This window comes from Besnoitia besnoiti, chromosome I (genome assembly GCF_002563875.1).
Source record: "Besnoitia besnoiti strain Bb-Ger1 chromosome I, whole genome shotgun sequence".
NCBI lineage: Eukaryota > Apicomplexa > Conoidasida > Eucoccidiorida > Sarcocystidae > Besnoitia > Besnoitia besnoiti.
In genome coordinates, this window is record NC_042356.1 from 5309234 (window position 1) to 5329628 (window position 20395).

At 58.4% G+C, this 20395-nt stretch overlaps 6 protein-coding genes across 6 annotated transcripts; 3 read left to right on the top strand and 3 right to left on the bottom strand.

Moving 5' to 3' along the window:
- Positions 1 to 507: 507 nt before the first annotated feature.
- On the top strand, positions 508 to 2916 carry BESB_007550 (nucleoside transporter protein; the record flags this gene model as incomplete). Its single annotated transcript, XM_029359509.1, has 2 exons — positions 508 to 1528; positions 1955 to 2916. 2 exons carry the CDS (start codon positions 508 to 510, stop codon positions 2914 to 2916), a joined length of 1983 nt encoding a protein of 660 aa, XP_029222422.1.
- A 1337-nt stretch (positions 2917 to 4253) lies between these two features.
- BESB_007560 (uncharacterized protein) lies at positions 4254 to 5987 on the bottom strand (the record flags this gene model as incomplete). The annotated part of the gene is made up of 1 exon (XM_029359510.1): positions 4254 to 5987. The coding sequence occupies one exon, from the start codon at positions 5985 to 5987 to the stop codon at positions 4254 to 4256; it is 1734 nt and encodes a 577-aa protein (XP_029222423.1).
- A 793-nt stretch (positions 5988 to 6780) lies between these two features.
- Positions 6781 to 7749, bottom strand: BESB_007570 (uncharacterized protein; the record flags this gene model as incomplete). Its single annotated transcript, XM_029359511.1, has 2 exons — positions 6781 to 6950; positions 7569 to 7749. The coding sequence occupies 2 exons, from the start codon at positions 7747 to 7749 to the stop codon at positions 6781 to 6783; spliced, it is 351 nt and encodes a 116-aa protein (XP_029222424.1).
- Positions 7750 to 9149: 1400 nt separating this feature from the next.
- On the top strand, positions 9150 to 12778 carry BESB_007580 (brix domain-containing protein; the record flags this gene model as incomplete). Its single annotated transcript, XM_029359512.1, has 5 exons — positions 9150 to 9794; positions 10334 to 11051; positions 11436 to 11520; positions 11852 to 12247; positions 12529 to 12778. The coding sequence occupies 5 exons, from the start codon at positions 9150 to 9152 to the stop codon at positions 12776 to 12778; spliced, it is 2094 nt and encodes a 697-aa protein (XP_029222425.1).
- Positions 12779 to 15063: 2285 nt separating this feature from the next.
- BESB_007590 (uncharacterized protein) lies at positions 15064 to 17007 on the top strand (the record flags this gene model as incomplete). The annotated part of the gene is made up of 1 exon (XM_029359513.1): positions 15064 to 17007. The coding sequence occupies one exon, from the start codon at positions 15064 to 15066 to the stop codon at positions 17005 to 17007; it is 1944 nt and encodes a 647-aa protein (XP_029222426.1).
- A 1823-nt stretch (positions 17008 to 18830) lies between these two features.
- Positions 18831 to 19907, bottom strand: BESB_007600 (uncharacterized protein; the record flags this gene model as incomplete). The annotated part of the gene is made up of 1 exon (XM_029359514.1): positions 18831 to 19907. The coding sequence occupies one exon, from the start codon at positions 19905 to 19907 to the stop codon at positions 18831 to 18833; it is 1077 nt and encodes a 358-aa protein (XP_029222427.1).
- Positions 19908 to 20395: the final 488 nt, after the last annotated feature.

The following is a 20395-nucleotide window of genomic DNA, read 5'->3' on the forward strand; positions in this document are numbered from 1 at the left end:
CTGCCTGTCGGTGCACATGCTTACAAATCTTTTCGGAGACTGATTTCACGCGTGACTCGTTAGACTTTTTGCGCTAGCAATCGGAGACTGCTGCGGCTGCTGCTTTACGTCCCACAATCTCAACGAAGCTGTCCACGGTTAGCATCATCCGGTGTCTGCGAACGGCATTCCATGAATATGTCGCCGCTTTTCGAAGGCTTCACTCGAGATAGTTATCAATAACCGCTTCCGGAGTAACCTCGTTCAGTGATCTGACCGCCGATACTGGTGGAGTGGGTGAATACGAAACAATGAGGTGTCGGCGACTATTATGCTCTGCATTCTGGCCGCAATTGATATGTTCCAGTACTTGAATGTACAGCTTGAATCTAATTTTGTGCAGCGGCTCTCAACTCGCCACGCCTCAGCTTCAGCCTTTTGATTCACGCCAGTGGAGGCCAGGAGGAGATAGACGCATGCGGGTGACCAGTCAAATGCTGACCACTATCGGGTCTCGTTCAGTTTCATATGGATCCTCTGCCCGACCACACGGGAGCTGCGGACTGCAAATGCAGTCCCTGCGCCTTAGGGACTCGATATCCCGTCTGGCCGCAGGCCAACCGCCTTGATTCGTCGTCCCACCCGCGACCAGCGTCCGCGGCGTCAGCCCCTCAAAGCCATGGAAGGGCCTCACCTGGGCGGACATACCGTAGTCCCCATTCTCGAGCAATATCGGAGCCGGCGGCGGCGGCGTGGCCTAGCCATGTATCTCTTGCATCCCCGCAGCCGCCACTCCCGGTGAGGCACCAATCGTTTTTCGGGCGGCTGTTTTCTTTTCTTACGTGGCACCACGCCAAGACGCGTGTTTTCCCTCAAACGCAGGAGACAGTCCCAAGAGCTGCGGGCACTTATGGAGTGAGTTTCCGGTATCCGTCGGTGCCCAGCACAGTAGACTTCCCCGTACGAGACAGAGCAGCCCCCAGCACAGATGACGCTTCAGCATACCCCACTGGGGCCACTTCTGCGCCGGAAGGAGGCTCTGCGGATGAGGGAGAGAGCTACGGTGGCCCTGAATCTATTGCGGATGGCATATATGATATGGTGAGGTCTCGCGGCTCAGCAACCTTTACGGCCAAGGCTGAATTGATGGGAAAAGTCGTCTTTCTTCTGCTCGGGTTTACGAGTCTCATTGGATGGAACTTTTCTCTTAATTTGGCTCCATACATGAGTGAAAGCCTGTTCCCCGAAGCTACAGTGAACGCGGAAAATTCGTTTTTGGCAATGTTTCAAATCGCGAATCTTTTGGTTCAGCTATCTCTCCTTTACGTAGGGGCTTTGAGGGCGAGATTCATTATAGTTGGCGGCTGGTCGGCTGTTATCTTTCTGTCTGTCCTCACACCCGTCGTTGTATATCTGCCGGCGAATATTGCGTTTATCTGTATGCATATCATGTGCTTTTTGATGGGGGTGAGCTCTGGGCTTCTTCAAGGTGCAGGGTTTCTTATTGCCGGGGTGATGCCTAAGAACTTCGTGGGCGCTGTGTCCGTTGGTAAGCAAGCAGATAGATGAGCATGCAGGAAGTTGAGCACTGGTGCGGTTCCTGAGATCACTTAGCCGTGGGCCTGCACTCTAAATGACAGATGAAGCACACATACAACTGGTGCTAGTGATTTTCTTGTTGCTGGTTTGAGCGGCAATTCTCACAGTGCATATCATGTTCCGTTCCTTCTTGCGCGCAACATAGCAGGAGTGATGACTTGCGATGCTCTCTGGCGCTGTTGTTTGACTGAGTTGTTGGGGAGGGGGCTAGCATTTAGCACTGCTTTATTGCAGTGATTCTTCATTCGCTTCTCTGCACCGTGCACCGCAGAATGTCTCGTCAGCTGCCTGGTTACTGCTGCCTTTTGGCTCTGGGGCCCCTGCCGTCTGCTACGTCGACGTATTTCTCTTCGTCTTGTCATGTCCGTGTGTGTAGGCCAAGGGATGGCAGGACTAGTGGCGTTCAGCCTCAGCGCCTTGCTGAGTTTCGCATGGTTCCCTTTGAATGCGCGCGTGGGCGTCACGACGACAGCCTGGGCGGTGTTCCTGTTTGCGGCGTTGGTCTCCGTGTTGTACTCCGCTGGTGTTTCCATTCTTATGCAGCAACCCTGGGCGCGCCACGCGCTGAGGCGAGCTGCAAAGCAACGAGAGCAGAGACTTGAGCTCGCCAGAAGGCGGCGCCAGGAGCGTGAAATAGCCGCGGTTGCAGCGGCTGCTGAAGCGATGGAATGTGGTCTCGAAGGAGACATGCTTGAGGAGGAAGGAATGCAGACTATTGTAGACTCTATTCCTGAGCACGGCGGGGCTAACCAGAGACTCACCGAGCAGCAGCAGGAGCAAATCACTCATGAAAGCTGTGCCGCTGATACCGATGCACGCAGTCTATGGCGCGTAGCATTGGACGTCGCACCCGAGATGTCAGCTGTTTTCGTCACCTTCTTTATTACATTGAATATTTACCCGCTTCTTGGGCCTACATTACTGAATTACAATCAATCCTTCCCCAACCACTTCTTGATTCTCTTCGGCGTCTATGGAATTGGAGATCTGGTAGGCCGATCGCTCCCCGATTTGTCTCGTACGGCCGCGTGGCTTTCATGGCTCATGCTGCCGCGAAAGTATCTGCTGTTGAGTGCTTTCAGTCGGGCTCTCTTTTACATACCATTCCTGGCAGGTTACAAACTCAAGGGAGTCCCCGTCGTGAATGACATATGGTGGTATGCTATCATCATGTTTTTTTTGGCCCTTACTCACGGCTGGACGGGGACCCTCGGGTTCATTTATTGTGGGACAAAGATAGAAAATCTCGGTGAAAAAGATTTCACTGGCCCCCTCACAGTGATCGCGTTATCTCTCGGTCTCGTGGCCGGATTGTACGTTGCTTACGCAGTATACTGATTCTGCAGTGCTACACGGGAGAACGTGTGCTCTTTCTTGTTCAATACGCTAAACGCTGTGTCGTTCCAGTAACTGCTCGTTGTCGGCAAGACTCGATGACACTGACGGGCAGCGACAAATGTGTCAGTCTCCAGGCGGTTCTTGGCATCGTGAAGGTGGCCCCCGTGTTTTTCATAGTCTGCAGGAGACGTTTATAAGAGCGTTCTTGCTTAGTGTCGCGGCGACAAAGGCCATAGCGTGTGGCCTCCTACCAAGGATGGAGTCTTGCAAGATCTCATGGTTGACCTCCACACGCGAGACGGGAAACTGAACTCCTGCGTGCATCGCACAGTGCTATGGACTATTTGGAGGTTGTAACTGCTTTCCTCAAGCAAAATGTTTTCCAGAAATGGGTAATATGCAGTGCCAGCCTCCGCCGAAGGCTCGTTACCGTCTCTGCAACTCAGAGCCTTTTTGTTTGTCGCGCGCCTTCGATTGCGTGAAAAAAAAAATGGAGACCTCAAGTTCGTTTTGCAGACCTTCGCAAAGGTGTATGGGGTTTCAGAAGTTTTTGCCTGACAGCGAGCAGGCGTGAGATATGCGTGTTTTGCGTTACCGGTGACTCTGAGAGATACAGTCTTGATGCCACGGCGGCTTCGTTGCCGCCGATCAGTTGGCTGGTCAGGTTTGTCGGAACTTGCTGGGCGGTTGAAACTGCGGCGTATGGTGCTGTCGGCAGAGACCTTACGGAGCGGTCTCAAAGGGAGATGTTTTTGGTTTTTACCCTAATCTTCTGGGGTGATGATGCCTTGCTTCGTTGTAGACCCCTCGCAGTGCAGGGTGTGAGACCGACATATATTTGGACAGAACGATGGAAGAATGAGACCTACACGTACTTCGTTAAACATTAGTAGGATTGGGCTCTGGCGTGCAGAAGGAAGAACAAACCGCGTCGACTTCTGTGTTTAGCAGCGAACTAACTAAATCATTTTTTCGTGCTAAACACATTCCGACGTGTTTCGCTCTGAATCGAGTACTCCAAACTCCCACAGGAGTACGACCCTGAAATATCTGACCGTATTCTCGGCGTACGTCACGACCGTTACGGGAACTAGAGATTAGGCGTGATGTGGATTAATATCCACGTGGCGTTCTACGAAGTGCAAATGTAGAAGAAGGAATGGTTCTGTAAGCATCCTCTGATATCGAGCATGGCTCACTTAGGAACGGTGATTCTTACACAGAGGCTCTGTGGGCAGGGGTTATCCGCCCTGATAAACGGTTCACACGCAGGGTGTCTCTTCGACTGAACGGGAGACAGCATTTTTTTGAGAGTGTTGACTTGCGAACTTTGAGAATCAGCCAAAGACGCGATATGCAGCGGGCAGTCGGGAAATCGCGTTCAGTGCACGTACACACATCGGCAACTGTCCCAGTAACGTGTCTAAGCCATTTCCCAAGTCACGGGTGGGATCTGATGGCCGCGGAAGTTCTCCTATTCCGGCCTCCAGAAGTGTGCCACTGCTGCTCGCTGCTTCAAGCGCGCGCAGGGTGCCAAGCCCCATACCCGCAGACACAAGAATCGCTTCACATGCGCGTGACGTCTCGAGCAGCGCGTCACGAAGTCGTGGCGATAAAGGACGCTCGGCAGTCTCTTCCCTCTGAGGGGAGTCCTTCGGCTGTGCATTCAGCGCGCGGACTGTTGTCACATTTGAACCGACATTCACCAGGCTACCACCACTGGCATATGTTTCCGCGGCTCCCGCAGTTTCCTCCCTCGCCGAAAGGCGTGCAGATGGCGGCGCCTGCGCGTTGCCGGGAGAGCCTTCTCTCCGCACTGCTTTGTCTGCAAGGCGGTCACCCTCTGAACACTTGATGGCTTGGAAAGCTTCGCTGGCGGCGGCGCCTGCCGCAGGCGTCTCTTCCACGAGCTGCGCGTGGGCGCGCGCCTCACACAGGAGGCGCAGCTGGAGAACATACTGCCACTGCGGGAGCCAACCGCAGCTGCTATCCTTCGCAGCTTGCATGACCGGCAGACGACACGACGCTCCACTGCCCTCGGTACCCCGTGGCCGCGCGGAGCCTGCGAGCCCTTTCTCGCCTTTCGTCCTGGAACCCGCAGGCGAAAGCGCAACAGGGACCTTCAGAAACTCCAGCAGGATGGCTCTCATCTCTCTCGACACTTTCTGAATGCGCTCGAGCTGGATGTGGATCATGGACGGCAAGCTTCCGGGCACGCGCTTCATCGCGCATAGAGCATGAGAGCAAGAAAGGCCGCACCGACCCCCGGCGCTGCGAGTACTGTCCAGCGCGGGCGTGCGTGCGGCGCCGTGTAACGCCTGGCCCCCGTAGGTGTTTGTGAGATCCCTAGCGCCTGGCGAAGGCGACGCTCGAGCGTCACCAGGCATGCCGAAAAACGCAAACATTTTACCTTTAACGTGACGCTGCAGGTCAGCCCCTGCCTTCAACTGGCCGTCTCGTGCGCCGCCTAGGCCCTCCAGGACGGAGACTGCTGCACTTTCGTTTGTTACCTCTCCGCCTACCATGGTCATGTCCGCCGTGCGACCTGTGGCGGCCGCACATCTGCGCTGCAACATTTCGTGGAAGACGTCAAAGAGCCGCAGGGCTTCGGTCTCCTTTTCTGCTTTCTTGAGAAGGCGGAGCTCCTCGAGCGCCGCTTCGGCCCCCTTGCGTTCCCGCTGTCTGCCAATGAATCCGAGAAAGTCATCGTCACCTGAAGAGCCGCCCCCGCCGACCGCTGCGGAGTTGCCTCGCGTGTGAGCGTCGCCGTTCTCAGGCAGAAAGAGCGCGAGACGCTTCAGCCGTATGACGAGGACGTCACCCCTCTTCAGCAGCTTGTCGCGTGTCTCTTCCCATGCTGAGAAGAGACGGGCGACGTCACTCCACAAGAGGCCTTCCTCGACGGCCGCAGCTGACGCGTCTTCAGACAGCTGCCCTAAACTCAGACTCCAAAAGTGCTCAAGATCGCACAGAGAAAGCCTCGCCTCCGCCGCCGACTGCGAGACGCCTCCGCCAGCGGCATCGCTGCCGTCGTCGTCGAGGGCTGGCGACAGGCCGTGCGAGCGACCCATCTGCGCAGCGAATCTCTTCACGAAAAGCAAAGAAGGAAGGGTTTAGGGTTTAGGGTTAGCAAAAAGCGAAACCCTAAACCGCACCGGCTGGCTCCGGCCGCACACGCAGGGGGTGCGATGAAACCGCGCCACACGAGATACGTCGTCGCCCTCCCCTGAGCCGCCAGAGTTTTTCGCGTCACCCGTTTCCTGAATGGGTTTCCTAGACACCTTCAAAATCGTCAGGCTGCACGCGACACCGGCGAGCTACAAAGTCGCGGAAATCCGAATTCTAAACGGAAGTACTAAACTCTGAGAGAACGCTTCGCCAAAACTGCTCTCTCGTTTGCTCGCCCCCCTGGTCGGCCGCAGCCACCACCTCATGGGCTGAGTCTCTGGGTTCCAGTGGAGTCGCGCGCTACTAAACCAGCAGCCGCGGACGGCACGCGGTACGCGTAGAGGATAAGGAACGGCTCACAACGCGGCAGAAGTGCTCTGCGCGGCCGCAACGCAACAGAGACTGCAAGAAGACAGGGCGACCGCGCAAGTAGACAGGGAGACAGTACAAAAGGACAGAAAACAGAAAACAACCGCACCGCGCCGAGTCCGCAGAGACATCGCCGGCAACAGGCCAGGAGACGCACCTGCAGGACGGGCGGTGTGATGAGCACGTTCTCAAGAATGTTGTCAAGTTCTTCGGCGAGTGGATCCCGTACTGGGCCCCCGGAGCGAGCTCTTGCAGCTTCTTAGACACGAAGGAAACACTCGCGCGGAAGGCTACCCCGCTGAGGACGGCCTTCGCTCGGCGCGTCGTCTACGCATGGGGCGGAAGGTCGCGGTAAGTCCATACGTCGTTGAGCGGATACTTGAGACGGAATCTCTGCTGCATGCTCGCCGGCCGCTCTTCCACAGGCAATCGCTTCAGGCGGTGGCAAAACATCACATCGTCGAGGCCCTCCAGCCAGACGCGGGCGAGCTGATGATCTGCGCAGATACCACACGAGACAACCAAGCGGAGACAGTGGTGCAACAAAGAGCGATGCCCTTCGCGTCTCTCCCTGCTACCTGCCGCGTGCGGCGCACTGGAAGCGAGCCGCGAGATGCGCTCGACGAGACTAAGAAAAAGTAGGTCGTGAAACGCTCTCACTCTGTGTGCGGCATGGGGAAGGCCCTAGCCGCTCGTCGCCAGAGAGCCGAGAGAAGATATGCACGGATATGTGCAAAGAGATGCACTGGTGAATGCGTGCGTATGTGCGTCTGGATATGCATGGTGACGCAAGAGCGCGCTGAATTCTGTTTCGCGCGTGAAGAGAACTCCAAAGAGCGAAACAGTTACATGGCTTGGCCTCAAGGCGCACGTACCCCGCCCCGCTGCTCCCTTTCTAGCTAGAGGCTGGCCGCCGCCAGCGCATGCACAAAACATATCAGAGCGCCTCAGAACCCTTCGCACAAGAAAAAAAACATATATAGCTATCTAGGGCGGGGAGAGAGATGCGTATGGCCGTAGGAGGGTGTGTAGATGAGTGTGCGAGGCTTAGCATGCCTATCGAAGATACAGGACATCCGAGACTTATGAGTCGCACGCCGCCCGTTTTGACGCACCGGCGTGGTGAATTCGCGTGAGGTAGAGCGAGTTGAGGTTTGCGATTCTCCAGGAAAACCACTCGTCTGCGCAAGAGAGCTTGTAGCCCGAGTCAGCCAGGTCGGCGAACGAGGGCACGCGGCCGTACCACGCTGCGAAGTAGGCGAAGTCCGCCGGAAGCGCCGGAGTCCGAAGACTCATTCTTAGCGAATCCACTCAACCAAACAAGTCTCCAAAAGCGACCGCGTAGTTCCGTGCGGAGAGGGGCGGCGCAGAGGCGGAGAGGGACACAGGCCCCGAAAAGGGCTGCAAGCGCCGAGGCTACGCGCCGGTCGCAAGCCTCTAGTCTGCGTGAGAGACGCCCTGTCGTAGGACTGCATGCACACACCGGCGCAGAGAAATGCTGGTCTGCGAGATGAAAGAGAGAAATCCCTGGCGGTGTACCGCGCCGTCCGTTGGCAAAGTCGGCTGATGCACGGTGAAGGCGTCGTGTGAAGAAAGACGAGAAGGCCGGCGCGACAGCAGGGAGATTCCGTGGAATTGCCACCCAGCAGAAACTGCGAGTCGGGGAGATGGTTACGAGTGAGAAGCCCGAAAACGCAGAGAGACAGTGGCGCAGATCGAGCAACGGCGCGGGCGGCTCGCGGCCGCTGCAGGCATCGTCCTCGAGGCACGTTCCCCCAAGCGGCTTTGCAGAAGCAGCGCGCGCATGCGCGGCGAGAAGAAGTCGGGTGAGGTGACAAAAACGCAGAAGCAGGCGGCGAGTCAATGAAAATGCCTGCAGGGCAGCAGACGAGACTGGCCTTGTCTCTCTACGTGCACACAGTTGGGGCGACGAGCGCTGGCCGTCGCGCCGGGGGTGTCGCCTGGCGAAGAGACAACCCGCCGAAGAGTCGAATCTAACGAAAGAGAAAAAATTGGCGCGAGAGGGCATTCACTCGTAGTCCGGGCGCGACATGGAGAGTTCCGAGTCGACACGCCGTCTGGCTTCGAGTCGCGCCGGGGTTGCAGCGATGAGACGGCATGCAAGCGCGAGCGCCGCATGCAGTTCAGCTTAGCGGAAATCCTTGAAGTGAGTGAAGCGCGGAGCCTTCCGCAAGGCGAGAAGAGAAGCAAGGTCTCAGCGTAACGGACAGATCTTCTCTTCTCGCTCGAACGGAGAGATTTTCTGCGTCTGCGAGGGAAGAGCGCCGTGTCTTTTTCTGCATTCGCGAATTGTCTGCGGCGGCTTCCCCCACAAAGCGCCACGGCGGACAGTGGCCGTTGAGTCGCTCTGCGGCGGAAAGAAGAGAAAAATCCCGAAAAAGTCGCAGTCCGTGCTGTTTCTGTGTCTCGCCCTGCATTTTGGTCTTTCTCTGTTTCCTCAGCGCGCGCGTTTCCATCTGGTTTCCCCTCATTCCTGCACGAAAAAACGCGAGGTGCCAACGGCCCTCGGCCTCATCTGTCCGCGTCCTCTCGCAATGCGTTGTCTTCTTTGATCCTTCCTTCTCCCTCGATCTCCTTGCCTCCGCGCTGCCTCGCGCCCTCTTCTCGCGCCGCTGGGCGCTCGCTCGCTTCTTCTCTGTGCTCCGCCTCCTCTCTGTCTCCGCGTGGTCGCCGCGATGGGTCGCCGCCGCCGCACAGGAAAGGCCTCGCGGCGTGCCGCGCCACCCCACGCGCGCCCAGGGAAGCCTGGGGCGGCGGAGGAGCCTCAGGACAGCCGGCATGCGTCGACCTTCTCGGGATCGGCCTCTGCGCCTTGCTCGTTCGTCGTGAAGCGCGGCCGCTTGACGCCTTCGGCGCGACTCCTCGTGCAGGATCTCCGCATGCTCATGTCGCCCTACTGCAGCTCTCGGCTGAGGGAGAAGCGCAGCAACAAACTGAAGGACTTCGTTGCTGTCTCCTCGCTCCTCGGCGTGACACACCTGCAGGCCCTCTCGCAGACGGAGGCTGGCGTCTACCTGAAAGTCGCGCAGCTGCCGAACGGACCCACACTCACCTTCCTCGTTAAAAAATTCACTTTGATGAAAGATATCCGCAAGGCTGCAGGCTCCAAGGCACGGAACGACGCCCGCGACTTCCGCTCGCCCGCCCTCCTCCTCTTCAGCGGCGGCAGCGCAGGCGAGAAGGAGAAAAAGCGAGACAAGAAGGCCGGCGAAGATGAGCCGCCAGGCGACCACGCCGCACTCAAAGCGCGCGACGTGGAACAGCTCGTCACAAAAATGATGAAAAACGTCTTTCCTGCCATAGACGTCCAGAATGTCGCAGTAAGCAGCAGCGCGAAGAAGGAAGACGTGCTTCGCCCGACCGCCGCCCCCCGCGAAACCGCGCCGCTTCAACGTCGGCACGAGCCTCCACGGCCCGAGGCGGCGGGATAACATCAAAAAAAAGAGAGGAAAACGCAAACATTTTCCATTTCTCATGCGCCGCACGCCTCTGGCGAAGCGACAAATGCCACACCGTCGCAAGGAGATGCGCTTTCATCGAGCTGGGCGCCGTCCACCTGCTTGCACTGTGTCGTCGAGCAGATAGAGAGAGTTGTCATGCGTGCTGATCTGCACTTCTAGAGTATGTAGGCGTGTCCCATATAACGCACACATAAATAGATATATGTTTATATACATGGGGTGGCGCATGCGCGGTCGGCTGGCGTTCCGATGAATTACTTCGGAATATGTAGAAGAAGACTGAGTAAAGTAGAAGCGGGAAGGCCGGGGGTGTGCTCGGCTAAGCTGCAGCATCTTCTTGCGCCGAGGGGCCCGGTCGCGTCATTCCCGCTCTCTTTTCGAATGCATCCGCTCTTCAGCTTTCAGACTGTCGGCGCGTGGCGTTGTACCGGCGCCAGCACGTGACGGCGTCTTCTGGGCTGTCGAAGACGAGCTTCATTTACCAGTTCCGGCAGTACGCAGTGGTGCGGCGGGCAGCGGGCGTGACGTCTGGCGTGCGGCGGCTGCTCGAGGCGGCGACGCGCCCTGCGGCGGAGAAGAAGATCTTCAAGAGTCTCGGCCTGCGCGAGGCGACGAAGAAGAGCGAGCAAGCGCGCGAGGCGCGCGCGAAGGAGCGCCTGCGGCAGGGGCTCGAGCGCGGCGCGCTCTCCGAGGCGGAGGAGGACGAGGCGAGCGACGGGGGGGGAGCGGGCGCGCGCAGGCGGCGCGATCTGGACATCTGCGACGTGACGCTCAGTCGCGAGCGCGGCGGCCGCGGCAGCTGCTTCTCAGACAGCGAGGCGGAGGACGACGACGAGAATGTCGTCGAGTTCGACGCAGAGACGGCGGTCGCCGCCTGCCCAACGAGTGCCCGCGCCAAGAAACAGAGTCTGGACGCGCTGCTCAGCTCCTGCGCCGAGGGAGGCTTGCTCCGCGAAGACAGAAGGAAGAAGCGCGCCGCAGACGACGACGAAGAGGAGGTCGAAGCCGACGACGACAGAGACGAGACCTGGAAAATGGCCGTCTCCCTCGTCGAGCTCGGCCCCCGAATGGAGCTGCAACTCGTGAAAATCGAAGAAGACGTCTGCGCTGGCGGAGGTGAGCAGAGAAGACGCCGAGACGGCGCGCGTCGCGGGACGACTTGGAGGCCCGGGCAGCCTGCGGGTTTAGGGTTTAGGGTTTTTCATTTCGTGCTTGAGTCTTTCTGTCGTCGATTCCACTCCGCGCCCTCAGCCGCAGCGAGCGAAAGCGTACCGTGCCTATCGACTGCATGGATAGACACCTACGCAGCGAGATATGCGCAAGCCGCTGCGCTGGCGGTTCCTTCGGAGTGGAGAATGGAGACGCATTTCGAGGGACGAGAGCTGCCAATCTGCAGACAGAGAGGCATGAACGAATGAGGTCGTTTCGAGTAGACGGAGCGGAAGGTCTGCGTGTGCTCACGTCGCGAGGGCGGTGTCTTTCTTGTGTATGCGGTCGCAGTTCTGTATCATCACTTCATCTCGAAGACTCCTGAGGAGCTGCGCGTTCTCAAAGCCAAAGAAGCTGCGCTGAAGGCTGAGCGCCAGTAAGTCGTTTCTCCTCTTTCCAGTCTCTCTGTTCTTTGTCCTTCACGTGATCTTGCTCTGCCTCCGGTGCTCGGGTTTCTGCCGGTCTTCACGTTGCGTTTTCTCTTGGTTCCTACGCAGCTCTGGTTTGTCGTGAGCCGCCCCCCATTTGATTTCTCCTCAGTGTGTCGGCTCGGGTTTCTTTGTTTTGGCTCGCCTGGCGACTTGAGGTCTGAGTGGCTTTGGTCGAGACCGTCGTCCCTCGGCTTGTGCTGCAGCCTCCCCCCTCTCCCGTTTGTCTGCATCGCGTCTGAGACGCGATGCTTCGCTTGTTCGCTCGCGTACCCCCAGGCGCCAGCGCGAGGAGATGGAGCGCGCAGTCGAGATGCAGATGAAGAAGAAGCGGAAGGCGGAGGAGGCGAGCGACGCAAGCGGTGCGTCCAGCGAGGACGAGTCAGCGGGCAGCGAAGGCAAGAAAGGTGGCAAGCGCGAGCGCGAGACAGAGAAGCGGATCGCGCCGTCGTTCGATGAGCTGGCTGGGGCGCTTCTGGAGGAGGGCGAGAGCTCGGGGTCTTCAGAGAAGGGTCGCAAACGCACGCGACACGTAGCGCGAGGCGAAGACGACTCAGACGCTGGTGAAGAAAGTGAAGCCGACGACGACGCCGGCGCTGCGGGAGACGACGAAGCCGATGAAGACGATGAAGGCGATGGAGGGACAGGCCGCGGGGGGGCGGGCAAGCGAAGAAAGTAAGCCGGCGCGTAGCCATGCGAGCCAAACAGTCAGCTGTGCAGTAGACTGGCGAGGCAGACTGAGCGCATTCTGGTGAAGGCTCCCGGCGTCGTCGGAGGGCCTCAGTTGTTTACTGCATGGTGCTGTCGTCCATTCCGGCTCAGGCTCCTGTAGCGACTCTCGCAGAGAGCCTCCGTGGTGCCTCGAGACGCCTTTCACGTGTGTCGCAGCGCGGAGTGCGGGGAAGTCTTTTCTTTACTCGTTCGCGCGTCGTGTCGTGTGTGCGGCGCGTCTGCAGGTTCCATCCATTCTCGTTCAAGAGGAAGGAGAAGAAGAAAGAGGCGGAGGCCGGCGACGACAGTGGGGGCGAGATCCCGACGGTCTCGGAGCGCGACTTGAAGGGCAGCGGGAAAGACGCGCAGCGGTCAGGAGCTCGAAGCAACTTGAAGAAGGCTCGGGAGCCGCGCGGACGGAAAACCGCTGCCAGTATGGTGCTGCGGAAGTACCAGAAGGCGAAGGAGCGAAGCCGGAAGTCTGGAAAGAAGTGAAAAAACTGAAACAGCTTTATGTCACGCACATGCCGGACGCTTTGCGCCTCGGGACGTTTTCCGACAAACCAAAGAAGGGCGCGGCACGTTCGCGCTCAACTCGTGTCTCCGCGCGGCGTTCCCCGTCGCCCTCGCCGGGTTCTGGCAGGCGTCCTCTCTCCGGGGTTTACAGGAGGTCGATGTGCGCGTTTTTCTGACAGGCTCAGGAACTGCGTTGTCTTCTCGAAGGCCAGCGAGGCAGGAGGGTGCTCCGGTGCATCTCGTGTTCTGTTGTGGATTCCTCTCTATCCTCCCGCTTTTTCTCTCTCCGACTGTGCCTGCCTCTTCTGCTCGCTCGCCCTTCAGTGCCTCGGCAGTGTCCTCCGTGACGCTCGCCAGGCGGTGCTTCAGACCTCAAAATCAAGCCACTCGAACGGTTTCTGAAGAGAACTTTTGCGAGAAAAAACACCGAAGCAGCAGCGTGTGGAAGCCATCAGTTAACTAGCGCTCCGCCGTGTGCACTTAGGAGCATGCAGCACGACGAGGTCTATGCAGACAAACTTGCATACTGCGGCTTACGCGTAGGTGCGCCCGCCTGCGCGGCGTATACACATATCTGAACAACTCAACAAGTATATATATATATATATATATATATATGAGGGTGCAATTTTTTGTAGACGTGTTCATACGTGTGTGGGAGACATCTTGTCTTCTGCTGTGCCAGCTGCGGATTTTTCCGCGAGCCGATGCGACCTCAGCAACCACACTGCATCGAGGCCGCGGCGCGCCCGAAAACCAGATGAGGTTAAGGAGAGAAGGAGTCTATCCCTCCTGGCGGCGTCGTTACATGTGCGATGAGTGTATTTGTCTATCGAACTGACCGGGGAGAGACAGCGTGCATTGGTCTCGTCGAAGAGCTCGTGACATCCACGCATTCAGTCTCCACTTGAATGTGTGGAGTAGATGTGGAGTTTTTCGCGGGCTGGGGGAGTCTTCGTGCGGCAGAACGGATGGCCGCCAGAAACAGTGAGCTGTTTAGGATTTAGGGTCTGCGATCGTAACGACTGAACTAACTACGTTACTGCTATGTAGGACTCCAGACAAGCGGAAACGTGGCGTGTCTGAACAACCTCCTTATGTCTGAAAGGAAGCTGCGGTATATAGGGCGTCCACATCGAGATATGTGATATACTCGCAAGGTGGAATTTTTTAGGGATTCGGCCGGTCCGTCAAGAAGCGTGTTCACAACAGCGTCACGACGTGTGCTCCACTAGGATAGCTATCGAGCCTGACTAAAAAATTTCCAAGAAGTATTTCACATGCTTGTGGGGACCTCTGCACGGACTCCTCGAGTCCTCATACATCAGCCACGGGGCTTTCTGATCATCTCCGCAGCCAGATACATTAATAAGGAAGTAAATTCAGCGAGATCTGCGGCAAATCGTTTTATTTTCCCGCCGGCAGGAATTCGCATTCTGCAGGTCGTGGCTGATAGTGGCGGCATACTGCGTGTGGGCATATGAACCTCTCTAGAGAGGCAGGGCACATTTGGTTAGGCCGCCTCACATACTTCAGTTGGAGCGCAGAACCCCGAAAAACGGCGATCCTGTTGGGCAGGTCACGTTTTCCATGCTCTTTTTCACATACATCAGGGTGCGCACAGTCGCTTTTGTAGTATGCCTCCCTTTATGCAGCCGTTTGTGCGACGGATGTGTAAGGCGTACGAGAAAAACGGCTGTACCCAGGTTGTATGCAGATGTAAGCCTTTAGCCTTCACTGCATGCGCGCTGGGGGCCGTAGCTGCGCTGTCTCCCGCGGTAAATGCAGCAAAACAACACCGACGCTTTACCGTGTCGCGCGACGGAGAACGCAACGGCGGTGGCACACTGATTCTCCACCGAAAAACGGAGGACGGGGCGTTTCTGAAAACTTCTGACGGGAGAGACGTTGGGATCTGCGCCTGGGGGAAGCAAGCGCTGTCCATCCTTGTGTTTTCCGGTGCCTCTTTGGCAACCGCCGGACAGCGACGTGTTTTTTTGGTGTGTCTCGGCTTCGGCGTCAAAAATCGAGCTTGACTTTGCAGTCTTTTTCGTCTGATCCCCTTTTCAAAACTGTCGTCGTCTCTACGTGTATTGTCTGGGGCACAGTCCTTCGTGGCGGGCTCCCCTCCCTGCTCGCTTCTCTCGTCTTTTTAGTTCGAAAACTGTCCGCTTGAGCGGCCGCTGTCGCTTCGTTCTCTTCGTTTTGTCTTCTCCCCCGTTCGCTGTGGCGTCCCTCGTCGTCGTTTAGTGCCCATTCTCTCCATGTTTGGTGCGTCAGCCGCGAACGCAGCCGCGCCGTCCTCCGGCGGAGCGACGGGCGGCGGCCTTTTTGGCGCCACGGCCTCTCCCTTCTCCGCCTCAGGCTCGTCGCTGTTTGGCGCTTCAGGAGCTGCTGGGAAGCCAGCGACGGGCGGCCTCTTTGGAGCCTCAGCGCCCTCCGGCGGAGGGGGCGGCTCTACGGGTCTCTTTGGCGGCGGCAGCGCGGCTTCCTCTTCGCTCTTCGGGGGCTCCAGCGCGCCGGCGGGGCAGTCGTCTGCATTGGGGGTAGGCAAGGGACTCTTCGGCTCGACGACGGCAGCAACCTCAGCGTCAAAGCCTTCTCTCTTCGGCGCCGCAGCTCCTGCGACCGCCGCTGCAGGCACACCTGCGACAGCCCCCTCCTCTTCCACTGCCGCTGGAAGCCTCTTTGGAGGTCTCGCGAAGCCTGCCGGTACCGAGGCGAGTGCCACTAGAGCCGCGTCGGGAGGCGGCCTCTTCGGCGCCGGGTCTGGAGCCCAACCCGCCGGTGGCCTCTTTGGCGCCCAACCGCCCACTGCCGGCACCGCGCCGGCGACGACCGGCGGCCTCTTCGGCGCCGCGGTGCCAAGCGCCTCGCAGCCGTCAACTGCGGGCGCAGGACTGTTTTCTTCAGATAAACCCGCGGGAGGGGCGACTGGGACTGCGGCGACAGGCACCGGCTCTTCGCTCTTTGGGGGCGGCGCCTCGGCCGGCGGGCTCTTTGGAGCCGTCACGGCAACGAGCTCAGCGACGTCCGGAGCCGCTACTTCGGCGACTGCGCCTGCGACTGGCGGAGGCTTGTTCGGCGCGGCGAAGCCCGCTGCGGCCGCCACTCCTGCCGCCGAGGGCACAAGCTCCCCACAGACAGACAAAGACGCCGTGAAGCCTGCGGCTGCGTCCTCCCTCTTTGGCGCCTCAGCTGCTGGAGGAAAGGAGACAGGGGCGGCAGCTGGAGGCCTAGGTTCGTCTTCTCTCTTCGGCGCAGCGAAGCCAGGAGGCGCGGCCGCGACGACCGGTGGGGCGTCCTCGATTTTTGGCGCGGCGGCGACCACGTCGACAGACGCTCCGACCGCGGCGAAACCCTTAGGAAACACTTCTTCGTCCCCGTTTGGAGCCGGGGCGGCTGCTGCAGCAAAGCCGGCGGGAGGCGCGACGGCGGCGGCGGGCGGGCTCGTTGGGGCGGCGAGCTCCGCAGCGACGACGGATGCGGCGAAGGCCGCCGGGAAGCCAGGGGAGACAGCTGGATGCTCTAGTGGAGCCCAAGCCGGCGCAGCAGCGGGCGCGACGACGGCTGCGGCCCTGCCTCCGCCGCAGCAGGTCGCTTTGGAGACGTTGCAGCACGAGAGAGTCGAGGAGGTGCTAGCGAAGTGGGAAAAGCGGCTGCAGCGGCGCGTGCGGCGGTTCAACGAAGTGGCTGAGGAAGTGGGGAGCGTCGAGAAGGCCATGATTGAAGAGAGCAAGAAGATCCACGCGCTGCGTGAAGAGCAGATCAAGATTGAGCGCCGGCAGATGTACGTTTCCGACATCATCGACGGCTTGGAGCGACAGCAACGCGACCTCCTCACGCTGCTGGCTGCCGTGGAGGCCTCGGTGCTTCAACAGATCCCTGACGGCGCCTGCGGCGACGCTGCGCGGCCGAGCGCAGGGAATCATATCTCCTTGGTTGGGGGCGCGCTGCTTGCGTCTTCAGCGGAGGAGTTGATGTCCAGGCGCCTGAGAAACATTGAGGAACAGCTGGGAGACGTCGGTCTCGCGCTGTCTGAGGCGGCCGAGCGGTTCAAGCCGGGTCCCCTGGGCAGCGTCGCCCAAGTCCTCGGCGTGCACCAAGCTGCGCTGCAAGCTTCTTGGAGGCAGGCAAACGAAATCCAAGAACGGGTGGACGCGCTGCAGCGCGCGACCGCAAACGCGAGCCAGGTAGGCCAGCGGTGACGCAGTCGGCGTGGGCTCCGCGAACGCCGCCAGCGGCCCTTTTCGCCCGGACTTTTCTCAGTCTTTCTGGGCATCTTGCGCAGCGCCTCGCTATCTTCTGTGAATCGATTTGCGTCCACGCTGCTCCCGGTGCGTCTCGTCGTGTTCGTCTCTCGGGCAGCTTTCGTCTCCACGCGCCCATCGAGGGTGTCCTGCGCTCTCTGTGCGCGTCTTGTTGAGAGTCTGGGGCTCGCCGCCTCAGGGGAGGAGGGACGCGCGGAGGGCAGAAGAGGCGACAGAGGTGTTTTCTGCAGCAGTCCGCGGTCGACTCAAAGCGCCTCGTTTCACACGTGTAGGCTTTGCGAAGACTGAGAAGCACCAGCGCTGAGGCGGTTCCTACCGCAAGGGCCTCGCACTGTCGTTCAGGTGTGTCGCCTGCGCTGGACGCGAGGGGGGCGGCGGGGGAGGGCGTCAACCGGATGTTTTGTCATTTGCCTGGCATGTGTCGCACAGTCATGATCGTGCCTTGTGGACGGGCAAGGCCAAAAAAGCTGACGCTTCTCGAAAGACTTCTTGGCACTTTCACAAATATCTCATCGGACGAGTGTGCCTCGATTGGGTCTCTCGTCACTCGCCGCTACTCCCTGGAATCTAGTCACGCGTGGCGCTGCCAATACAGCCGCTCCCAGTGCAGGCACTTAGAGCTTGCCTCGATAGATGCGCATATCTGCGCAAGTCGGAGGGGCACGGAGAGACAATTGCCTTAATTGTAATTAGGGAGAGACAGACATACGGTAGTCCGCTCAGGAAAGGCGGTCGATACAGAACATGACGCAAGCGAGATATCTTGCGTATGAACTTGCTCTCCGCTCGAAGCGGCATTCGCACGGTAGGATATCTTCGCTGTGCTATATTTTTCTGTCATTCTTCGATGCTCCTTGAGAGATATGGAACTGCGCACTCTCCACACGGACTGGCAGGGAGAGACAGTCTGGCAGTGGACGCAGCTTAATGAAGTGTGTGAAGCTGGGTGTTTGTTTGTTCGCCTCTCGTTCCCTGAAAATGAGTGAAGCAAGTGTATCAGAGCGGAAGACAGCGCTTCAGTGGATACATCACGCGAGAGCAAAGCTTCCCAGCCGCATGGGACGTGCGGCGACTATTAAAGCAGGACGCACAGCGAACCATTCGGGCAAGGCAACACGCAGAAGCCGGCGTGGCTGCGACCACCTGCAAGCGAAGTGTAGAAATAGTTTTCAACATTGGCTGAGACGTCGGCGTAATCACTTGCTGAATTCCAAACGCTGCAACTTCTACGCTGAAGTGATGCGACTTCTTGTGTGGGCACCCGGGTGCTCGATCGCGGCACCCACTCTCCTTGTTAAGCTTTGCTTTTCGTCAACTTTCTGACGAGATTGGCATGTTCTCTTCAACGACACATGGATCCTTTCTTTTGGGCTCGTGAACTGTTGAAGAATGGATTGCTCGCTCCTGTCAAAACCTTGCAGTTCTATTCTAAAGATCCCCAGTGAGACGCACACTTCCTCAAGTTCATGTCGCATGTCGATGGAGTGCACGTACTTAGGGAATATAGAAGCACGCATCTGAATGAATCTCAGCAGAATGGAAAGACATATACAGGAAAAAAAAAGAAAGTCGACAGACCCGGTCGTTCCAGTAGGATGAGGAAAGGCAACGAATGCAGGTCCCTGAAGTCACGCCAGGGCAAGTCGTGAAGAGGCCCATGTGAGTGGAACTCGCATGGTGTGACAAGAGTTGCTGCTGCTGTTTTGCAATCCGCGGAACCTTCCACAGTTCCATTCAGTCCACCGCATTCTCTAGGTGCCCTACGCCACGCGTACCTCATGAAAGAATGTGTCCTCTGCATTGGCGCCCTCGAGCTTGAGGATTTTTGTAGGTTCCGTGCTCTCTACTTGGAACCATTCGCGGTCGTCAACGTGGACTTTCCCTTGCCCCGTCTTGCCGCGTAGGTCACTTGGAATGATGAGCTCTGGCTTGAAATTTAACTGCACTTTGTATTTCCCCCCATACTTGCCCGGTTCAGGTTCTTCTTTTTCACCACCACCACCACCACCACCCGCAGCGTGCAAATGCGTCGCACTGCCAGACTGTTTCGCCTCAGTCTCTTCGTGTGAGGGCTTGGTCTCGGCATCGTCATGCTCGCCGGACTTCGCGGAGTGAGACACGTGTTCGCTCTTGTCGTGGTCGTCTGACTGCTCAGACTTCTCGGCCTCGTCATGTTCTGCTTTTGCACTGCCCTCTTCGTCCTTTTCAGAGGCGTCTGCTCCACCCTCTTTCTCCTTCTGTTCTTCAGCTTTTGCGCTGGCCTCTCCGTCGTTGGCACCTTCGCTCCCCTCCTTTCCTTCCTCGGAGCCTTCGTCGCCTCCCCCGCCACTAGGCTCTTCCTCTGCTTCTTTCGAACCCTGACTGTTGGCACCGTCTTCGTCTCCACTCGAACCACCTTCCTCATCCTCATCATCGCTGTCGCCTTTCTTTGCTTCTGCACTCAGCTCGACGAAGGCTGGAGAGCCGACCGCTTGTTCGGCGGGGTCGGGAAATGCCTCGAGGTGTGCTTCTTCCCCCCGTACCGTTGCACGTCTCACAACCCCGTCCCCGGCGCCGTCAGGAACGAGCGTAGGCGAGCTCCTGAGATAGGTTGGCGAATTCTTTCTGTTTAAACCAACGCATTCTCCCGGAGTAAAAGGCAGTACCGGCCCCTCGAGAAAGGGAATAAACGCGATGGTGAAACAAGCTACACACAGCCATGGTCTCGGCGCCTGCAGGGCCACGCCGCATCGTAAAACTGACGAGGGACCGCACCCTCCTTGTGAGAAAAAGAGAGACGAGCGAGAGGCTCGCAGGCCCGCGAGCAGAGGTGGAACTGTAGCCGACTTGTCTGCCATGGTGTAAGCACGTCGCTTTTGTGGTACCATGCGTCGGTAGCTCTATTCAAGCCGCGGCCATCGTTCAGTTTCGTTCGCATCTGGACGGCAAAACCTCAGCTTCCCCAGCCACTGAATAAAAACAGCGGGTTTCTGGGAGCCAACAAAACAGATTCACGCTGAAGTCCGACGCGGCTGCCGCGCGTGTCCTGACGACGCGCGTTCTTCAGATCTTGGACTTGACTCAAAGACGTGCTGGGGCACTTGCAGTCCCGCATACCCGCCCTAAGGAAACGGGGGAGCGGGAAGACAGCTATAGTGGGGCCGCTGCGCTCAAGAAAGCCTTAGGCCTCGAGGATGACCGCAGCGAAAGGGAGCACGGAATCTGGCGGCCGAGACTTTGTGCCCTACTACTACGTAAGCCTTAGATCCAGAGGTGGGAGAGAGGGACGTCCTTTTGCAAACTGTACAGGAAACAAACACGCAGTGAAGACGTTGCTCTGGTGCAC